The following is a 20370-nucleotide window of genomic DNA, read 5'->3' as shown; positions in this document are numbered from 1 at the left end:
ATAGGCAATGCTGTGTCCTTCTCAGGACATCACATCTAGAAGCACATGATGTTGCTTTGTCCTGATTTTATTATTTAAAAAATTACCTTTAACCTCTATTTTGTTTACTTAACTTAAAGAATATCTATAAGACTGAGCCCCTACAGAAATGCTAACTTTAAAAAAATTATGGAACACAATTCTAACCTCAATAAGAATTTTTCTAAAATATTAGCTCATTAGACTAATAAATAATGTAGCGGTGCAAAGGATAGGAAGACTAATTTCTTGCACTTTAATTCTTAGCAATGCTGCTAACTTACTAATGAATCTTAGGCAAGTCAGTTAATCTCCCTGAATATGCTTTCCTATATTGGTACTTTAAAAATTTTTTCTTTTACAAAACTGTGGACTCCAGGCACAATTCCATTATATTTACATATTGGCAACATTTATGAACAAATGATGTAGCCCTGTGAGATACATTCTTTCTTATTTTATGTCCTGTAAGTGAAAGCCACATATGCACTTTTTCAAATGTATCTCAAGGCAATATTGACAAAAGTATAGTATCTTTTTTTGTCTTACAAATATAGATAAGCTCCAAAGAAATCTAAATTAGGTGGCCCTAGGGGTAAAGAATTCGTCTGCCAATGCAGGAGAACTAGGAGAGGAGGGTTGGATCCCTGAGTCAGGAAGATCCCCTAAAGGAGGAAATGGCAACACACTCCAGTATTCTTGCTTGTTAAATCCCACGGACAGAGGAACCTGATGGGCTACAGTCCATGAGGCTGCAAAGAGTCAGACACAACTGAAGTGACTGGGCACAACCCACTATGGACGCATTGTCCTTCCATATGTATGCAAGATAATGATAGTAAATAAACAGCTAGTGTTACTAAAAGCAAAAGGAATTCCTTGAGAAGGACTTTTCAAGTTGAGAGAAATGAAGATAGCTAATCATAACAAACTCTCTCAGAGGTATCATGTGTAATAAGTAAAATTGTCACTATTATCAAAAGAAGCTTAACCACAAATTATATTTTCCTACAGCTTACCTTATGCATCCAATAAAAGGAATACATAAAAGAAATAATTTACCTTCTGATTTGCAAATATCAAGAGAAGGAATCAAACTATCACCCTTAAATTCAAATTAATTTTAATACACCAAGAAGTAGAATAACAGATTTCTAGAATACTTACTACTAAATAGGGGGATAAATACATTCTTTCAGATTCCAAAAATCTAGGCAAAATGCACAAACCCTTACCACAAATTAAGCAGATGTGTTTCCCAGGTGAAGAGATACCATTCTACACACCACACCAGTTTCAAAAGGAAGACTTCTGAATCTCAGTTCATGCAGAACACATATAGGTATTTCTTACCAACACAACAAAAAGTTTCTTAGAAAACTATAATTGGCTGATAAAAACTATCATGAATCACTTTTTATACTACAATAGAATTATGCTATTTCATATTTCCTTAATGGAGTAACACAAGGTTAAGCCCAAGTCACATTACATGAAAGGTAATCCTATAAAACCACTCAGCACATAGTTTACTCAATAAACAGGCGCTATCTAGGAAGTACATTATATAAGCCAACAAACAATTAAACTTACTTTTTATTTGGCCTCTAAGACACTGTATTCTCCTGGTCTTCCTCTTTACTTGCTGGCACTCTGCCCCAGTCTCCTGCGGGCTCCTCCGCTATCTCATTGCTCCATGTTGGCACATCCATGATTCAATCTTTGGACATCATTTCTTCCCAATCAACAGTCACTCCTTAGGTGATTATATTCAGTTTGGTATTCTGAATGTCTCTTGTGCACTGATTCTCACATTCATGTTTCCCACCATGACTACACCCTAAGTCCATTCACATATCCAACTATGACATCGCCAGGAGATTCACAATAGTCATTTCAGACCCAAGGTACGCAAACAGGAATTCCTGATTGTCCCTACAATCCCACTGACCTGCTAGTCTTTCTTATCTCAATAAACAGTACCACATTTACCCAGCTGCTTTCAAAACCCTGGAATAATGTTTGACTCTCTTCTTTCTTTCCCATTCCCATCAAGTCCATTCAGTTAGGACTGCATCACTCTAACATCATCTTACTTACAACTAATATCACCATCATACTTCTCCACTTCCACCACTTCTATCCTAGTCCAACACCATCACCCAATCCTGAAATAGCCTCCTTTCAATAATCTTTCCAACATTTATGTCCACACAGATGTTCATGACTGTCTACTCAGCAGCCAAAGTTATCAAATCATATTGTTCCCTTCTCAAAACCCTCTAAAGTCGCTCATCAAATTCAGAACACAATTCCAATATGAGGGTATAATAATCTCTATAATCTGAGCTTGCCCAACGTCTTATCCTGTCGGTCCTTCCCTCACTTCACTTCAGCCAAAATAGCCTTTCTGCTTGATATGCACATACATCAAGCTCATTCTGCCTCAAGGCTCCCTTTCTTGATGCAAGTAGGTCTCTGCTCAAATGTCAGAGAGTGGGTTCAATACACTAGCTAGGAGTGCAGATCAAAACTACAATGAGGTATCACCTCACACAGGTCAGAATGGCCATCATCAAGAAGTTTACAAATAATAAATACTGGAGAGGATGTTGAGAAAGGGGAACGCCCTACACTGCTGGTGGGAGTGTAAACTGTACAGCCACTACGGCAAACAGTATGGAAGTTCCTTTCACTCACTGAAAACAGAGCTACCAGATGATCCTGAAATCCCACTCCTGGGCGTATATCCGGAGAAAACTATAATTTGAAAAGATAAATGCATCCCAATTTCATAGCAGCATTATTTACAGTAGCCAAGACATGGAAGCAACCTGAATGCCCATCAACAGATGGATGGATAAAGAAAATGTGGTACATATATACAACGGACTATTATGCAGCCAGAAAAGAGAACGAAATAATGCCACATGCAACAACATGGACGGACCTAGAGATTATCATACTAAGTGAAATAAGTGAGGCAGAGAAAGACAAACACCATATGATCTCACTTATGTGTGGAATCTAAAAACAACGATACAAATGAACTTACATACAGAACATAAATAGACCCACAAACATAAAAAACAAACTTAGGTCTACCAAAGGGGAATAGGGTGAGGAATAAATTAGGAGTTTGGAATTAACATATACACACTACCATACATAAAGCAGATAAACAACAAGGACCTACTCTAGAGCACAGGAAACTATACTCAATATTTTGTAATAATCTGTGAGAGAAAACAATCTGAAAAGAAAGCAATATATCTGTATGTATAACTAAATGACTTTGCTGTATACGTAAAACTAACACAACATTGTTAATCAACTCTACTTCAATTTTTATAAAATCCATTTTAGCTAAAAGTAACTGCCTGTCCCCTCTCCATCATACTCCATATTGTCCTAGTTGATTTTTGTCCATAGTATTATTCAATACAGCAGTGTATATTCACTTATGATCTGACTATCTCCCCCTGTAGGGAGAGGGGTGGGATTATGCCTATCTACTGTCTGTTCTGTCAAGGACTAGGGATTGCATCCTGTTCATCATTTTTCCCACTGACTAGAATAATGTCTGGTAGACAACAGTTGCTCAGTAATAATTATTCAGTGAGAATTTACTGAGTAATTTAATTAATGGTTCTCATATAACTGATAAAATGATTAAGGTATCCAGAGGTGAATGGAGCCCATGAGAAAATATGAGAATTATAAAATATTGGAAAGAGTAAAAAAATGTCTCTCAGAGGGCAGACATTCATAAACAGTGGAGAGTACATACAAGATATTAGCAATTTTTCAGAGGATTCAAATACTTTTCTCTAGGATAAAACTCTGAAAACAGATTATAAGCACGGAGAACAAAAGTCGAAGTCAACTTTTACGTTTTTAAAGGATGGTCTGGTGTAAAGTAAACTGGATATTGTAAAAACATCACACCAGGAAGCATCTCTACTTTCTTTTATTTCTCCATTCCTTGCCACCCACCACCACTTTCTCTGAATATATACTGTATGTAATAGTTTATATAATAGTTTCTTTATTCTGTCGTAAGTCTTGGAGATTACCATTCTGTACAGCCCCACCATGCATAATTCAAGTTTTCTTTTAGTTACAGAATGTTTTCTTGGATTGGAATTTTAAATCTCAGGTCTGTTCCTCTGTTTCATTTTTCTTTTACAAGGACTCCAATTATTCATACGATGGCTCCTCTTTGCTTTCTTCCATTTCAACAGTTTTCTCACTGACATTTTTATTCGTTTTTTTTTACATACTTAACATTCTCATTACTGTTCTTCCTTTCTTCAGTGGTGCTTCCTACACTTTCAATCAAATCTATTCTCCCTTTGATATTGTGTAATTCAGTCTGTTATTTCTAATAATAATAATAAAGTCTTTCTCTTTTCTGAGTCCAATAAACTTTCATTTCATTTCTTACTGCGCTTTTTTTTTGTCCATTTCTATCCATCATTTTGTCCATTTCAAATCCATCATTTGGATTTATGATTCAAGGTGTTTATCATATGTTTATGTTTTCATATTTGAAGGTATTTAATTCAGTTGAAAGTATCATGTTGGAATTCTCTTCCACAGTTGATGTTCAGAGAGGAATTTCCATCAACTGAAATGTTTTGATTCTCCATTCTGTTTTGATCTTATAGTCCTTTCATTGAGATGACAATTGATTACATCTCTGCATTTCATGGACAAAGTGACGTGGGCTGATTTACATGATCTTTAGCTCAAGAGCACCCTCTCCTGCCCAAGTCATGAAATGCAGTCTCTTTAAAGGTTGGCCTTTGTTGGGAGGCTGCAGAGAAAGTTTTATTTTCTGGTATTCCAGATTTCCCCACCTTGTTTCTTTTCCCTTTCACCAACAAGAGTCTAAAGGGTGCCTCTACCTTACTTTTAACCTGTTCACCTCTAGTTTTTCTTAACTGTTCCCTGTGTCCATTCAAGTTCCTTCCTCTTTATTCAGAGTTCTTATCTATCTGGATTCTGCATTCTCTTTCAGTATGTTTCATCCTTAGGGTAGACCTTCTCTTTCTAAGGGTGATTTCCTTTTTGGGGGGGTGGGGAGGGAGTGGCGCACCGCTCAGCTTTCAGGATCTTAGTTCCCTGACCAGGGATCAACACCCTCCCTCCCCACCACAGTGGAAGGGGTAGAGTTGTAACCAGCAGAACCGCCAGGGAATTCCTTCTATGGATGATTTTCACAGTCTCTTCCACACGGTTTTTCCAGAACCCCCTAAATATCCACATAAGCTCTCAGTGGGAATAATGAGGCAGTGCCACTAAAAACTGATGTCATTTTTCTACTTACAATAACTTCGTACTGTCTTCTGTCTTCTAGTTCTGCTGAAGGTGAGGGATATATAAAGTTTCATTTGCGTCTTATTGACATGTACAAATTTTTGGCAGATGTAGAAGGAACTGAGATTTAAGCAGCGGCAGTTAATTACTTCAGCTACTTGTTTATCATTCTTTGTCAGATATTTCTTCTCTATATTTGAAGTTAGATTTCCGGCTTCACTGTTTAATCCTGTAGTGGATACACTGGGCTGCACCCTCATCACCTATTCAGAGCTGAGGTACCTGTTTTCTCAGCTGCTGGCCAGTCATGGCTGCTGCCTTCTTGTACCCATGCTTCTCACGAAGAGAGACCACCGTCAAAAAGGAACTGCCTTATTGAAGGCTGCACATCCTCTCTATGATGAAGCCAGCAATCAATGCTGGCTAATATGAGGATACAAAGCCCAGGCTCTCTGCCTTAATTTGTGACAACTGTGAAGGACCATCCCAGCTCCAGAGATCCCTGTAGGATCAGCAAAGACCTCAATTGAAACCACAATGTGGCTCAGATTCTCCACTTCCTTATAGATGTATATCCTAAATGCCAATCCTACCTTCTCCACTTCTTTACAGGTAATATATCCCAAATGCAGTCTTCAATATACATTCTGCAAACAATTCTACACCACAGGGTATTTTCTGGGGATCCAACCTGAAGACAATCACCATCTGAAACAAACTATCGAATTATGAGGCAGGCACTGATATAAGTGCTTTCAATATGTTGTATACATTCACTTAATTCTCACAAGGAAACTGTGTGGGAGATGCTATCATTCAGTTCAGTTCAGTCACTCAGTCGTGTCCAACTCTTTGCAGCTCTGTGGACTGCAGCACACCAGGCTTGCCTGTCCATCACCAACTCCCAGAGTTCACCCAAACCCATGTGCATTAGTCGGTGATGCCATCCAACCACCTTGTCCTCTGTCATCCCCTTCTCTTCCTGCCCTCAATCTTTCCCAGCATCAGGGTCTTTTCAAATGAGTCAGCTCTTTGCATCAGATGGCCAAAGTATTGGAGTTTCGGCTTCAGCATCAGTCCTTCCAATGAATATTCAGGACTGATTTCCTTTAGGAAGGACTGGTTGGATCTCCTTGCAGTCCGAGGGACTCTCAAGAGTCTTCTCCAACACCACAGTTCAAAAGCATCAATTCTTCTGCGCTCAGCTTTCTTTATAGTCCAACTCTCACATCCATACATGACCACTAGAAAAACCATAGCCTTGACTAGACGGACCTTTGTTGACAAAGTAATGTCTCTGCTTTTCAATATGCTGTCTACGTTGGTCATAACTTTTCTTCCAAAGAGTAAGCATCTTTTAATTTCATGGCCTCAATCAACATCTGCAGTGATTTTTGAGCCCAGAAAAATAAAGTCAGCCACTGTTTCCACTGTTTCCCCATCTATTTCCCATGAAGTGATGGGACCAGATGCCATGATCTTAGTTTTCTGAATGTTGAGCTTTAAGCCAACTTTTTCACTCTCCTCTTTCACTTTCATCAAGAGGCTTTTTAGTTTCACTTCGCTTTCTGCCATAAGGGTGGTGTCATCTGCATATCTGAGGTTATTGATATTTCTCCCAGCAATCTTGATTCCAGCTTGTGCTTCCTCCAACCCAGCACTTCTCATGATGCACTCTGCATGTAAGTTAAATAAGCAGGGTGACAATACACAGCCTTGACGTACTCCTTTTCCTATTTGGAACCAGTCTGTTGTTCCATGCCTAGTTCTAACTGTTGCTTCCTGACCTGCATACAGGTTTCTCAAGAGGCAGGTCAGGTGGTCTGATATTCCCATCTCTTTCAGAATTTTCCACAGTTTATTGTGATCCACACAGTCAAAGGCTCTGGCATAGTCAATACAGCAGAAATAGACGTTTTTCTGGAACTCTTGCTTTTTCGATGATCCAGAGGGTATTGGCAATTTGATCTCTGGTTCCTCTGCTTTTTCTAAAACCAGCTTGAACATCTGGAAGTTCACCATTCACGTATTGCTGAAGCCTGGCTTGGAGAATTTTAAGCATTACTTTACTAGCGTGGGAGATGAGTGCAACCGTGCAGTAGTTTGAGCATTCTTTGGCATTGCCTTTCTTTGGGATTGGAATGAAAACTGACTTTATCACCATATCTCAAATAGAAAAGAAACTCTTAGAGAGGAGAAGTACCTTGCCTAAGTTAATAAAAAGTGGTCAAGCCAGAATTGGAATATAGGCACTCTTGACTCCAAAGCACATGCTCTCTTGCCCGCTGTAGTGTATTGCTTCTGTAATGGCTTTGCACCCACCGCCTCTTTGGTGTGATCCTGCATGTACCCATTCTCTGCATTTTACTATTGCCCTGCTCTGAAGGGTAGCCAGCATGTGACACACACCAGGATGATCTCAAATATTAATTTTTTTTTTTCAATTTGGCTGCACTGGCTCTTAGTTGCAGCTCGCAAGATCTTTGGTCTTCATTGCAGTATGGGGTTCCTCTAGCTGTGGCATGCGAACTCTTAGTTGCAGCATATGGGATCTTGTTCACTGACCAGGCATCAAATCTGGGCCCCTTGCACTGGGAACATGGAGCCTTAGCCTCTGGACCAACAGTGAGTCTCAAGTGTTTATTTTTTAACACATAATATTTTCACTAGTGAACTGACCATAGCATGATGGAATTCCTTGATCTTATGAAGTTGTCTTTGAAAGTTTTTCATTAAAAAGACAAGCATGTTAGCAAATCTAGCCTTTTGGCATTCAGTCCTATCACAGGATAAAGGTCCACTTGCACACATATGTTACCAGGTACATGTTCACAACCACTCTCGACAGATTTAGTTTTTTTATCTCACCTCGAAGTAATGCCAACAAGATTATAACTTTTCTCCAAAGTTCTTACCTCCATCTTGAAATTTGCTTAATCTCTCAAAATATGATGACATGGGGGCCTGGACAATATCTAAGATAGCCAGAAGAGTCCTTGTGAGCCTTAACAACTCACTGAAACTGTAAAATCCAAAGTATATAAGATTCCGAGCCAAGTGAACCACCTAATTTAGAAAAAGAAGAAAAAAGGTAGAAAAGAAAAACATTAGGAAGAAAAATAAGCATTGAATTTTTATTATCTAAGTTTGTGCAGACATGTCTAATTGTGTCTAATTCTTTTTTTTTTTTTTTTTCCAGCTGGTCTGATTCAATAGAAAGGTAGATTTTAAAGAACCCCGCCTAAACATGGACAGCAAACTAGTGATTACCAGTGGGCAGAGGGAAGTGGGGAGGAGCAATCCGGGTATAGAAAACTGAGAGGTACAAGCCATTATGTATAAAATACATAAGCAAAAATGATATACTTTACAGCACAGGGAAATATGGCCATTATTTTGTAATAACTTTCAGTGGAGTATAATCTACAAAAATATTGACTCATTCTGTTATATACCTGAAACTAATATAATATTGTAAATCAACTATACTTCAAAAATTTTAAAAAGAATTCTATCTAATCAACAGGAAATATATTCTTCAGGCAGTCCTCTTCTAATTCATTAACACCTAGGAATTTAATACCTGCAAAAGTAACCACTGAACTCTGATTTAATCAAGTTTAGAATTAAATCCAAATAAGACCAGTTCATCAACCCTATCACAGGCCCATGTGACAGGAATATGAGGTATCTGGTGAACAGTCAGCAGGGAAAACAAGAAGACAGATTTTAGTTGTATCAGGGTGGTTACGGGAGGTTTACATTAGAATGATTGACCTCTTGCTTAAATATTGTTATTTAGTCAGTAGGATATCACTTAATAAACAGTCACATTAATGAATTACTTTAACAACTGAATATTACCCATGAAATCTGTCTAGAAATACATGTTCTTTATGCCACTTTGTGGTCTTATGGATACTACAGGACATACTAGGCATGACAGCCAGCTTCCAAGACAGTCCCCAACATAGGGTCTCCTTCCACACGGCCCCAGGGTTAGTCGGTGTCACCAACAAAATACAGCAGAATGATACAAGGCACTTCTAAGCTCAGGTTATAGAAGACTGCAACTTCCATCTTGGGCCCTCTCTCTCTTTCAAAGAGTTACCCCAGGGGAAGCGAGGCGCCATGCTGTGAGGTCACTGAGGCAGCTGATGGGGAGGCCCACATGGCAAGAAGAACAGGTGTCTAGGCAATAGCCAGCAAGGAAGTACAACCACATAGAGAGCTTAGAAGCAGATCATCTAACCCCGGATGACGGTAACCCCAATCAACAGCTTGATTTACAACCTCATGAGGGACCCTGATCCAGAACCACCTGATTTCTGACCCACAGAAACATGAGATAATCATGCTTGTTGCTTTGGGCTGCAAGGTTTGGGGGTAATCTGTTACACATCAGTAGTAGGTACCTAATACCCCAGGTATCAGGTAATGGCATCTTTTGTCATTATCTACTCAAAGTGATACTATAATTTCAATTTAGTTTAATCAGGTTAAAAACATTATTTTAATGGAGAGATTTTTTTAAATGTATGCAAAATATATTATAAATATGCAAAACTCTGTCCATTAAATGCAATGACGTTTACACAAATAAATAAATCAAAAAAAGAAAAGAGTATATAACAGATAATTATAAATAAAATATTTTGTATATCAGGTATAATTAAAATATCAAATCTATCTTTTAATCAGTGGCAGAGGGAATCATACCTTCAGGAATTTAACTACCAAATTATCAAAACATCCTAAATATTAGAGGGAAAAAATCTTTGATGTTCAATGTACCTAACTTTAGACAGGGTAAAGTGAATAACTTCACAGATTAATTGTTTCAAAAGAAATTACCTCAAATGTCAGTTTATTTTTTTCTTTATCTCCAAAAGGAAAAGGCTGATTTACAACTTCTTTCAAGTATTCTTCAACAAATTCCATTGTCAGTGCAAATTTCCTCTTCATATCATTTCTGGAAGAGTCTGTTATAGAATCATATCTGGGAACACATAAAGAATTTAAAGGAAGTTAAACTGATTGTAGTCATTTAAATTGGAAAATATATATACTTTAACCTCCTGACTTCTAAGTTTGGGTAAACTAATCAACCTTTCTAGATGCTGTGTCCCCATCTATAAAATGGGCCTGTTTTGAAGTGAGTTACTACATGTAAAGCACTTAAATCAAAGTCTACCATAATATTAAAGACTTAACAAACTTTTGTTCCTACTATTAATATATTTCCTGATTACTGGTTTCCAGAATAACATTTCTATTATCAAAAGTTGTCATTTTACTTTCCAAAAAGAGTATCTCATTTGCATTTGGAAGGTTAAAGAAGCCAAATTTGAACACAGAAATGCGTTTCCTTATATTCCATTTCAAAACTGAAGACATTTGGGGGAGGGATGGATTGGGAATTTAGGATTAACAGATGCAAACTATTATATATAGAATGGATAAAAAACTAGATCCTACTATATCCTATCCTATAGTACAGGGAACTATATCCAGTATCCCATGACAAACCATATGGAAAAGAATATGAAAAATAATGTATATATATATATGTATAACTGAATCACTTTTCTGTACAGTAAAAATTAATACAACATTGTAAATCAACCATCCTACTTCAATAAAATAATTTTTTTAAGAAATTGAAGACATTTGATTTTGAGTTCCTCAACTGAATTTAAAGTCATTGAGAAATGTTCCCAAACATACTCATGAATTGTGATTTTCGTGGGGATTTCTGTCCAGAGCCGGGCATAGCGAACAGGGACCACGGACTCCTGGGGATCCCGGTCAACATGCATGTGGAGCATGAGGCGACAAAAAGATGCTCGGAGGTCAAAAGGCAGGCTCTCATCTGACATACATCGCAGGATCAAATCAACAGAGAGTTGTGTAGAAATCTGGTTTATTGCCAGATACTGGCGATCCAGGCACATCCTTGCAAAGAGATTTAGCTGGTACCTTAAAAACAGTAAATGTATTACATTATTTATCTTATCCAGATAAAGTCTAAGCATTAGTATCAATCCGCATCTATTTTTATGTTTCTAGTATTTCCAAGTGTATGTGAAACTGGACATTGTTATAGTGGGTTAAGTGATTGAATGGCATGTAGATGAGGTCACTTCTATGCCCATTCAGTTGCAATTTCTCTCACTTGTTCCAGCAAGAAGTTTCTGGCGGAGACTGCCATCAGGCTCTAGGTTCTTGGTTTCCTAGGATTACAAACACACTAAGCCCAAAGGCTATGGATAACAGCTCTCGTGAAGCCATCTCTCTCTGCCTTGTTCCAGGCTCTCACGTCTAGATTCCAAGTGTAGACCTACTCAGTTCCCAAATGATCAATGATGACTCAAGTGACCAATCCAAATGGCATCAGTACACTTTGATTCATCAGCCTCCAAGATGCAGAAAGTAGCCTTTGATTTTGCAGCTGTAGAAACCAGGGAACACAAGGAATTCTGTCTTTCTCAGATGTTTGTGATCTGGGCCCAGTCTTGGTTTCTGCTTTGGGTTTCCATGCCTTAGACTCAAAACACACCAACTCGGTTCTCGCTCTCACTATACTGACTACATCAACCACCACTGAAACTTCAACTACTAGATGCCACCACTGAACTTTCACAACTATAGACACCAGTTTGTCCAACGTCCCAGGTCTCTACATGATCATGAGCAATATATACATAACTACTGGCTAACCTTCTCTGAGGCCACCTCTACAACCAAATCAGCTTCCCTGGCCCCAGTTCTATCTCCCTCTCAACTCGATTATCTGCACCTACATCAGTCAACAAGAGGAAAAAATCCTTTGCTGCACAACAGTTCCAAACTAGCAGAAAATGAGAAAATAGCAAGTGATATATGTGGAAAACACAGATGTTTACACTTATTGTGAATATTTTAAATAATACTAAGTATTTCAGCTACCCTAGTTCTGATATAACTTCTTAAACTTCTTCACAGACATCTGACTTCACAGATTTACAGATTTCTGAGAATCACCTCTCAGTATGAGACTGAGAATTATGGTTCTCTGTGATACTTAACCTGTAATAGGTAAGGACTTCCAAATCAGCCTTGGTGCCCTCCTTGGCCTCCTGGGCAAGGTGCCTGATAGCTTTGCCATGAGGTTCCTTGTTGCTGTCAATCCAGTAGAGCCAAACTTCTTCCTCATCAATGTCATCTGGAAGGATGGCACTCTCCATGGGGTTGTCTCCTTGCATTGAGACCAATCTTGAAATAAACAACACACACGAAAATCTATGAAAAAGTTCATTCAGAAACAAGACAAGGAACTGTCCTACTTACAAATAATGAACATAAAGGATGCCTCCATCATTTGGGCTTACTTGGTTTGAATAAGAATGTCTGCATTGCCTGGGCTCAACATAAATTTGCAGATGAGTTCTTGAGTTACAGGTATCGCGGTAGTATTAGACACACACAGATCTGATAAATAATCCAAAAACCTGACAAGGGAAAAAAAATTAAATTGAACATTAGCAAAAAGCATCTTATAAAATCATGTCCCAAAATATACTTTGGGATATAATGAAACTCTCTAGATATATTTTTAATATTATTTACATGCAACAGTTTTCTAACGTGTTGCTTATCTACTACATCATTAGAGACAAATTAAACATCCAATTATTTGTATTCAGTACAAATCTTGTTTCCAAAAATGATATAAGCTTGCTTCTACTCATTTGGTGATATTCATCCCACAGTACTGTGACTTGTTATATTTAGAGTATCAAAACAAAGCCAGATCAAAGCTAACACTGTACTCAGTAAAACAGACAGCACATACTTAACGTGAATTCGGCCTGGTCTAGTCAGAGGCCTAATTCTACCTTCTAACACTTATTTGCCAGGCTAATTACGAAGACTTTGTCAATCTGCTTGACTTCTCTGCAATCACTTCTCCCAGATAAGGCAGCATGGAATAAGAGAAAGGCAACTTGCCGTGGAGTCAGAAACCCTAACTTCTCTTTCCAGTTGGTTTGTAGGCTTCTATTTTCTCATCTCTAATATGTGGATAATATTTTATGACCAGTGTACTTCAGGAGAATGTGCAAGGATTTAAATGAAACAATGTATTAACATATATATGAACATATTTTGAAAAACTATGGCGAACTATAAAAACACAAGTTATCAGAATGAAAATCAACCACATTTAAATACATTATCTATAAAGGTATTTCTCATCATAATATCTCATGATGATACATAATTATCATAGCAATAAGTCCAACACTGTTTTGTCCATGAAAGAATTCCAACTTTACAAAAGTTCTGAAAATAAAGCAATAAGCCATAGACCCCACAAGAAAACAATGCATGAACTACTTCAAACCTTGGCTCTCGATTTCTCCTGAGTAAACTAACAAATGTTTCTATTTCTTTTGCTGTAATGTGTTTCTCTAGTAGTTTTCTGTTGTTGTGCAACAAAGCTGTGATGGTATCTTCTGCCAAAATATCATAGCCAATCTGGGACTGCATGACACAGAAATTCTTAGCAATGTATTCCTGCAAAGAAGAAGAACTGTCAGAATACGCTACCAAACAGCTTAGAAATAACAGGTTCTATTAGGGTCAGCAACAGTGATTGATTTATTCATAAGAGAAAACACACTAAAAAGTATTATCAAAAGAAAAGCAAATAAGTAATTCTTCAATAAATAGGACTTTTGAGGAAGGAATTGCAAATATATTGATATAGACCTCATTTTAATTGTAACAGAAAATTACATGTCTAGAAATAATTTTTATATGGTACTTACACTTACAAATTAGAAAAACAAAAATAAACCTAGTTAAAATCACAATTTTTTATGACATGATAACTAAGTATCTCACCAGTATAACAGATGCCCTTCTTCAAACGCTCACTAAAGTCATAACCCAGGATTTTGGCATACTTACAGAAATGAAAATGACCTTCTGACATTTTGTTCGTGAACCATGAACTCCATATTGTTATATGAAGATCCCAGGTGAACCTAGGCGATTTCTTTTTTTTACACATACTACAATGATCTATTAAATCTTCTCTTTAAAATAATGATAAAATTACATAGCACTTTTCATCTTAAAAAAAAAGACCAGTGAAAAAAATCACAGATAAAAAGGTAAACAGGAAAAAAGTCCAGTAAGGTAATATGATTAACCACTTCACTGCTCAGACCAATTCATCCAATAGATATTTCTGGAAGGCCATTCCAGCTCTATAGTATGGTTATGTAAGAGGATGTATTTGTTTTTAGCAAACACATGTTGAAGAATTGAGAGCTGGGTTATGGCAAGAAACAAGACAGACAAGCTCCCATGCAGCTCATGTCCTAGTGATAAAGGGCAGTCATTAAGCTAACAAATAGGATCATTTTAGGTATTGATAAGTGAAATGAAACAAGCAGAAGGATAGGAAAAGCTGACAAATCTAGATGGGGTAGGTGCTGAAGAGGTGACATTTGACCTGGGATAGAAATGATATAAATGATTTAAAAAAAAAAAAAAAAGAGGCAATTATGGGGAGAGAAGTCATCGAAGCAATGGGAGTAATAAGTGGAAGGTTCCGTGGTGGTGGAACCGAGTCTTCTGAGTTCTGTAAACACAGGGTGCCCCTTGCAGCAGGAAAGTCATTAGTGAGGAAAAAACAAGAGCTGACATGGGAGGTGAGGTCCTGGAGAACCATGTGAAAACAGAAAGGTCCATTCTTAGAGCAAGAGAAAGTCACTGGGGAGTTCACCCCATGAATGATTCCATCTGCTGCTTCTCCTTCCCACCAGCCTGCCTCTCTATTCCAAGCAACATCTCAGAACTGGTAAGCTTAACCTTCTCCACAGTCCAAAGTTTTCACTTCAATTTCTTGGGGATTCTCCTTGGGGATGTTTTCTATGCTGGGAAAATTTACTGACTAGAATGTGTTCTTGCCTTAAGTAAAACTTACTGATACCAAGGGAACATTTCATACAAATAGGGGCACAATAAAGGACAGAAATGGTATGGACCTAACAGAAGCAGAAGATATTAAGAAGAGGTGGCAAGAATACACAGAAGAACTGTACAAAAACGATCTTCATGATGCAGATAACCACAATGGTGTGATCACTCACCTAGAACCAGACATCCTGGAATGTGAAGTCAAGTGGGCCTTAGGAAGCATCACTGTGAACAAAGCTAGTGGAGGTGATGGAATTCCAGTTGAGCTGTTTCAAATCCTAAAAGATGATGCTGTGAAAGTGCTGCACTCAATATGTCAGCAAATTTGGAAAACTCAGCAGTGGCCATAGGACTGGAAAAGGTTAATTTTCATTCCAGTCCCAAACAAAGGCAATGCCAAAGAATGCTCAAACTACCACATAATTGCACTCATCTCACACACTGCCAAAGTAATGCTCAAAATTCTCGAAGCCAGGCTTCAACAGTACGTGAACTGTGAACTTCCAGATGTTCAAGCTAGATTTAGAAAGGGCAGAGGAACCAGAGATCAAATTGCCAACATCTGCTGGATCACAGAAAAAGCAAGAGAGCTCAAAAAAAAAACCATCTACTTCTGCTTTACTGACTATGCCAAAGTCTTTGACTGTGTGGATCACAAAAAACTGTGGAAAATTCTGAAAGAGATGGGAATACCAGACCACCTGACCTACTCCCTGAGAAATCTGTATGCAGGTCAAGAAGCACAGTTAGAACTGGACATGGAACAACAGACTGGTTCCAAATCGGGAAAGGAGTATGTCAAGGCTGTATATTGTCCCCCTGCTTATTTAACTTATATGTAGAGTACATCATGAGAAATGCTGGGCTCGAAGAAGCACAAGCTGGAATCAAGATGGCTGGGAGAAATATCAAAAACCTCAGATATGCAGATGACACCACCCTAATGGCAGAAAGCAAAAAAAAAAAAAAAAAAAAACTAAAGAACCTCTTGATGAAAGTGAAGGAGCAGAGTGAAAAAGTTGGCTTAAAGCTCAACATTCAGAAAACTAAGATCACGGCATCTTGTCCCATCATTTCATGGCAAATAGATGAGAAAGAGTGGAAACAGTGGCTGACTTTATTTTTGGGGGCTCCAAAATCAGTGCAGATGGTGACTGCAGCCATTAAATTAAAAGATGCTTACTCCTTGGAAGAAAAGTTATGACCAACCTAGACAGTATATTAAAAAGCAGAGATTACTTTGTCAACAAAGGTCCGTCTAGTCAAGGCTATGGTTTTTCCAGTGGTCATGTATGGATGTGAGAGTTGGACTATAAAGAAAGCTGAGCACAGAAGAACTGATGGTTTTGAACTGTGGTGTTGGAAAAGACTCTTAAGAGTACCTTGGACAGCAAGGAGATCCAACCAGGCCATCCTAAAGGAAATCAGTCCTGAATATTCATTGGAAGGACTGATGTTGAAGTTGAAACTCCAATCCTTTGACCACCTGATGTGAAAAACTGACTCACTGGAAAAGACCCTGATGCTGGGAAAGATTGAAGGCGGGAGAAGAAGGGGATGACAGAGGACGAGACGGTTGGATGACATCACCAACTCAATGAACATGAGTTTGAGTAAATTCCGGGAGTTGGTGATGGACAGGGAAGCCTGGTGTGTTGCAGTCCATGGGGTCGCAAAGAGTTGGACATGACTAAAAGACTGAACTGAACTGAACTGATTCCCAAATAGCATCCAGCCTCCAGGTCAGACATCCTCAGCCCTCCAAAGCTCAGCCCACATGCCTTTCCAGCCTACTCCCACACCATCCTTCCGCATGGACTAAACTCATCACCAAAGTTTCCTGACTATGTACTCATCTCTCCAACTAAGAGAAACATGGGACACTAATTTATCAAATGATAATTAACTGAAAACAATTTTGTATTAAGCAGATGTATATTACTGAGTCCACTGGATATTATATTATATTTTAAGACAAAAATGAGACGAAGTTCTGCATGAGTTGGCAACTTTAAGCTATCTCCCTGGATACACGTGGGTTCCCTGCCCTCCATGGTTAGGTGTATCTTGCGATAAAACTGCCCTTCTAGCATCTATTATTCTCTTTTCAGAAATCTCTGTTCACTAAAATGCCAGTTCCCATACAATTTCTGAAAATGATTCTTTTTTTTTTAATGATTCCTATCATATTCAAATGCTTCCTTCTCCAAGCACCCTTCCTGGGTTACCTTAGCTGAGCTCCCCTCTCTCCTGAATTCCCACAATACTATCTTATCTCCCCTACCCGCTCCATGACTCTGCCTTACATTTCAGATGCACATCATATTTTTTCCACCAGACAATGAACTCTTTGGCCTACACATGATGGGGTATGTCACATGTTTCTAGAAACGCCAAGAAATGGCTCATTCCTCTTTACATAATAAATCCAGCATGCCTCCTGCCCGGCAGGAGCTAATACCATGCACACACGAGGACTTAGCCATCCTCCCTCAACAATTCTAATTTTACAAGGAATAATAAATACATATGTCATTTCAAACACATTTACAGGTCATTTTTGTGTGTTATAAAATATTTCAATTATAAAAGAAACGCTTTGGAACACACATAAGTGACCAAGAGACAAACATTTCACTGCAAAGCAGAATTTCCCATTTCTAATTTCTCTGTCTTGGAATTGTAAGCAAACAACTTTGCCCATACTTTAAATGTTAAAAAGGTAAAAAGGAGGGCCAGCCTTGAACCTGGTTTTTCCGGTAATCCTGCTGCGAGTGTCTCAGTACGCGGTAGCAGAGCCTCAGCATGTACTTATAGGGGGCATATCTCTGGTCCCCCAGATCTTCAAGCCTCAACATTGCACCTTCTCCCGCTTTCTCCTTAAAGGGTGCTTTCAGAATCCCAAACACCTATTAAGAAAACAACAACAACCATGGCTTATTCTGATGAATACAGGTGCATGTTTAGAATTCTTAAATTTTTTTGTAATGAAAAAAGTTGACTCAAAAAGGCTTTCATAATATTTGAGTAGAATTAGTGTAAAGTAAAAAAAATAAAAGAAAGATTTTGGGGGGGATACAAGACCAACATACTAAGGGACAGAAAAATACTGCTGAAAGTATTCCCTAAATTAAGTGACAAAACAATATTTAAATAAAATGTTTCATTTTGTTTAGAAATACTATTTTATCAAAATAAAAAAAACATCTGGGAAGTGTTCAAGTCCCCAAATAAGTCAGACAGAAAAAGAAAAAAATCATATGATATCACTTATATGCAGAACCTAAAAAAAAAAATTATACAAGTGAATTCATTTTCAAAACAGAAACAGACTCACAAACTAGAAAATGAACTATGGTTACCAGGTGGAAGGTGGGAGGGAGGGCTAAATTGGGAGTTTGGGACTGACATGTACATACAGCTATATTTAAAGTAATCAATAAGGACTTACCACAAATAAATAAATATTTGGTTAAAAAATAAAATGAAAAGTTTAAAGATTTTAACTTTTACCAAGTTACATGAACATGTACAGATGAACTAAAATATAGTTTGACTTCAATGGGCTTTATAACTACTTCTATTATTCTCTATAACTTTCTAAAATCAAAACACGATAAGGAAAATATTTACTTTTCATCTAAAACTCACATCAAAAACTACCTTCAAATATTGCTTTTAAACCTCTTGGTAAAAGAATTAACTTATTATTTGTATACATAACGATGTGATCAAATCAATGAATCTATCAGCATTCAAAACAAATAAGGAGCCATATGGGCAGCTGGTGATACCCAGTGACTCGGATTCTTCTTGCAAGAAAATTAGCAGTTGGGAAATATTTAAAAAGCATTGAGGAGCATGACTCTTTTAGGCAACAAGATAGCAGGTAAGATCACCTGGAGATGAACTGGCAGGATGAGTAAATTATTTATAAAAGAGCACCTAGGCAAAGACATGAGGAGTCATACAAGAAAGCAGAATTTTCCTCTGTAGTCCATGAAATAAAATATGAATTACAGTTTCTTCAATAATTCTATTCACTAAACTGTGAATTTTCTATTTATAATACTGAAGTAAAATGTTTGACATATAGTGGTTGAAATAATATTAATAAATCATTCAAGGTCCTAAAAGTCCTTGAAATCAAATGTTTTATACAAAAGAAATGCTAATGTTAGAAAAGACTTTGTCTTATTAGATTTGCAATCTTTATTTTATTTTAGAAAAATGTTGATTTTATATATTCTGACAATCAGCTACAGAATATTAATTTATAATGTCTATTGTTTTCCTTTCCCAACTCTACAAGAGCATATATATTAATAACATAAACTTTATTTTTTAAGTACCTTCCTACAGTCCATAATTAAGGCAGAAACCCATTACTTACATAGCAATTAACAGAATAAAAAGAATGCACGAAGGTAGGCATGTCCAAATGTGCATAGTATTAGGGAGTAAATTAATTTGCTGGCACGTGATGAACAACTTCAGGAAGAAATAGCATAGGAACATTTCTAGACTTTCAGGGAAAAAACTAGAATACTGTAAAGAGCACTTGTGACTAATGAATAGCCTGCCCTACTTTTTGAGGGGAAATGGGAAAAAAGTAGGAAGCAGATGGAGATGGCAGCTTCCAAGCTCCCCTGGAAATTCTACTTAGAACATTATTACAACATCTTTTCTGGAGACAATTTGACCATGTAGGTTTTTCAGAGGTCTGTGGCAGGCCATCTTCAAGATGGCCCCCAGTAAACCCTGCCTCCTGGAATTACACTCTTATGGAATCCTGTCTTCTTGACTGTGAGCTGGAATTATTGGCTCACTACTAACTAAGAGAACAAGGTAGAAATGATGAGATTTACAATTTCTAAGATTAGGTTACAAAAAGACTATGGCCTCCACCTGGAGGCCCTCTCTTCTGCCTTGGATCCCTCACTTCTAAGGAACACAACCTACCTAGTCTTGAGGCAGTCCAGTGGAGATGCCCAGGCGAGTGAGCTGGGTAATAAATCCTCCCCTGTTTGAGTCTCGAGATGACCACAACGCAGCCAAGAC

At 37.7% G+C, this 20370-nt stretch overlaps 1 protein-coding gene across 2 annotated transcripts in view; it reads right to left on the bottom strand.

Annotated features, from left to right (window-relative positions):
- ITPR2 (inositol 1,4,5-trisphosphate receptor type 2) overlaps positions 1 to 20370 on the bottom strand; it is a 562671-nt gene that overhangs the window by 361364 nt on the left and 180937 nt on the right. For both annotated transcript variants that reach the window (XM_065940048.1, XM_065940056.1), the window contains 7 exons: positions 18057 to 18218; positions 13724 to 13896; positions 12711 to 12830; positions 12409 to 12594; positions 11068 to 11319; positions 10195 to 10339; positions 8256 to 8406 (listed from right to left, as the gene is read on the bottom strand). In XM_065940048.1, coding sequence (XP_065796120.1) covers positions 8256 to 8406; positions 10195 to 10339; positions 11068 to 11319; positions 12409 to 12594; positions 12711 to 12830; positions 13724 to 13896; positions 18057 to 18218 — 1189 coding nt within the window. The remainder of the gene's footprint in view (positions 1 to 8255; positions 8407 to 10194; positions 10340 to 11067; positions 11320 to 12408; positions 12595 to 12710; positions 12831 to 13723; positions 13897 to 18056; positions 18219 to 20370) is intronic.

The sequence above is a fragment of the Muntiacus reevesi genome, chromosome 1, assembly GCF_963930625.1.
Source record: "Muntiacus reevesi chromosome 1, mMunRee1.1, whole genome shotgun sequence".
Classification (NCBI taxonomy): domain Eukaryota; kingdom Metazoa; phylum Chordata; class Mammalia; order Artiodactyla; family Cervidae; genus Muntiacus; species Muntiacus reevesi.
This window is presented reverse-complemented; position numbering and strand designations above follow the sequence as displayed.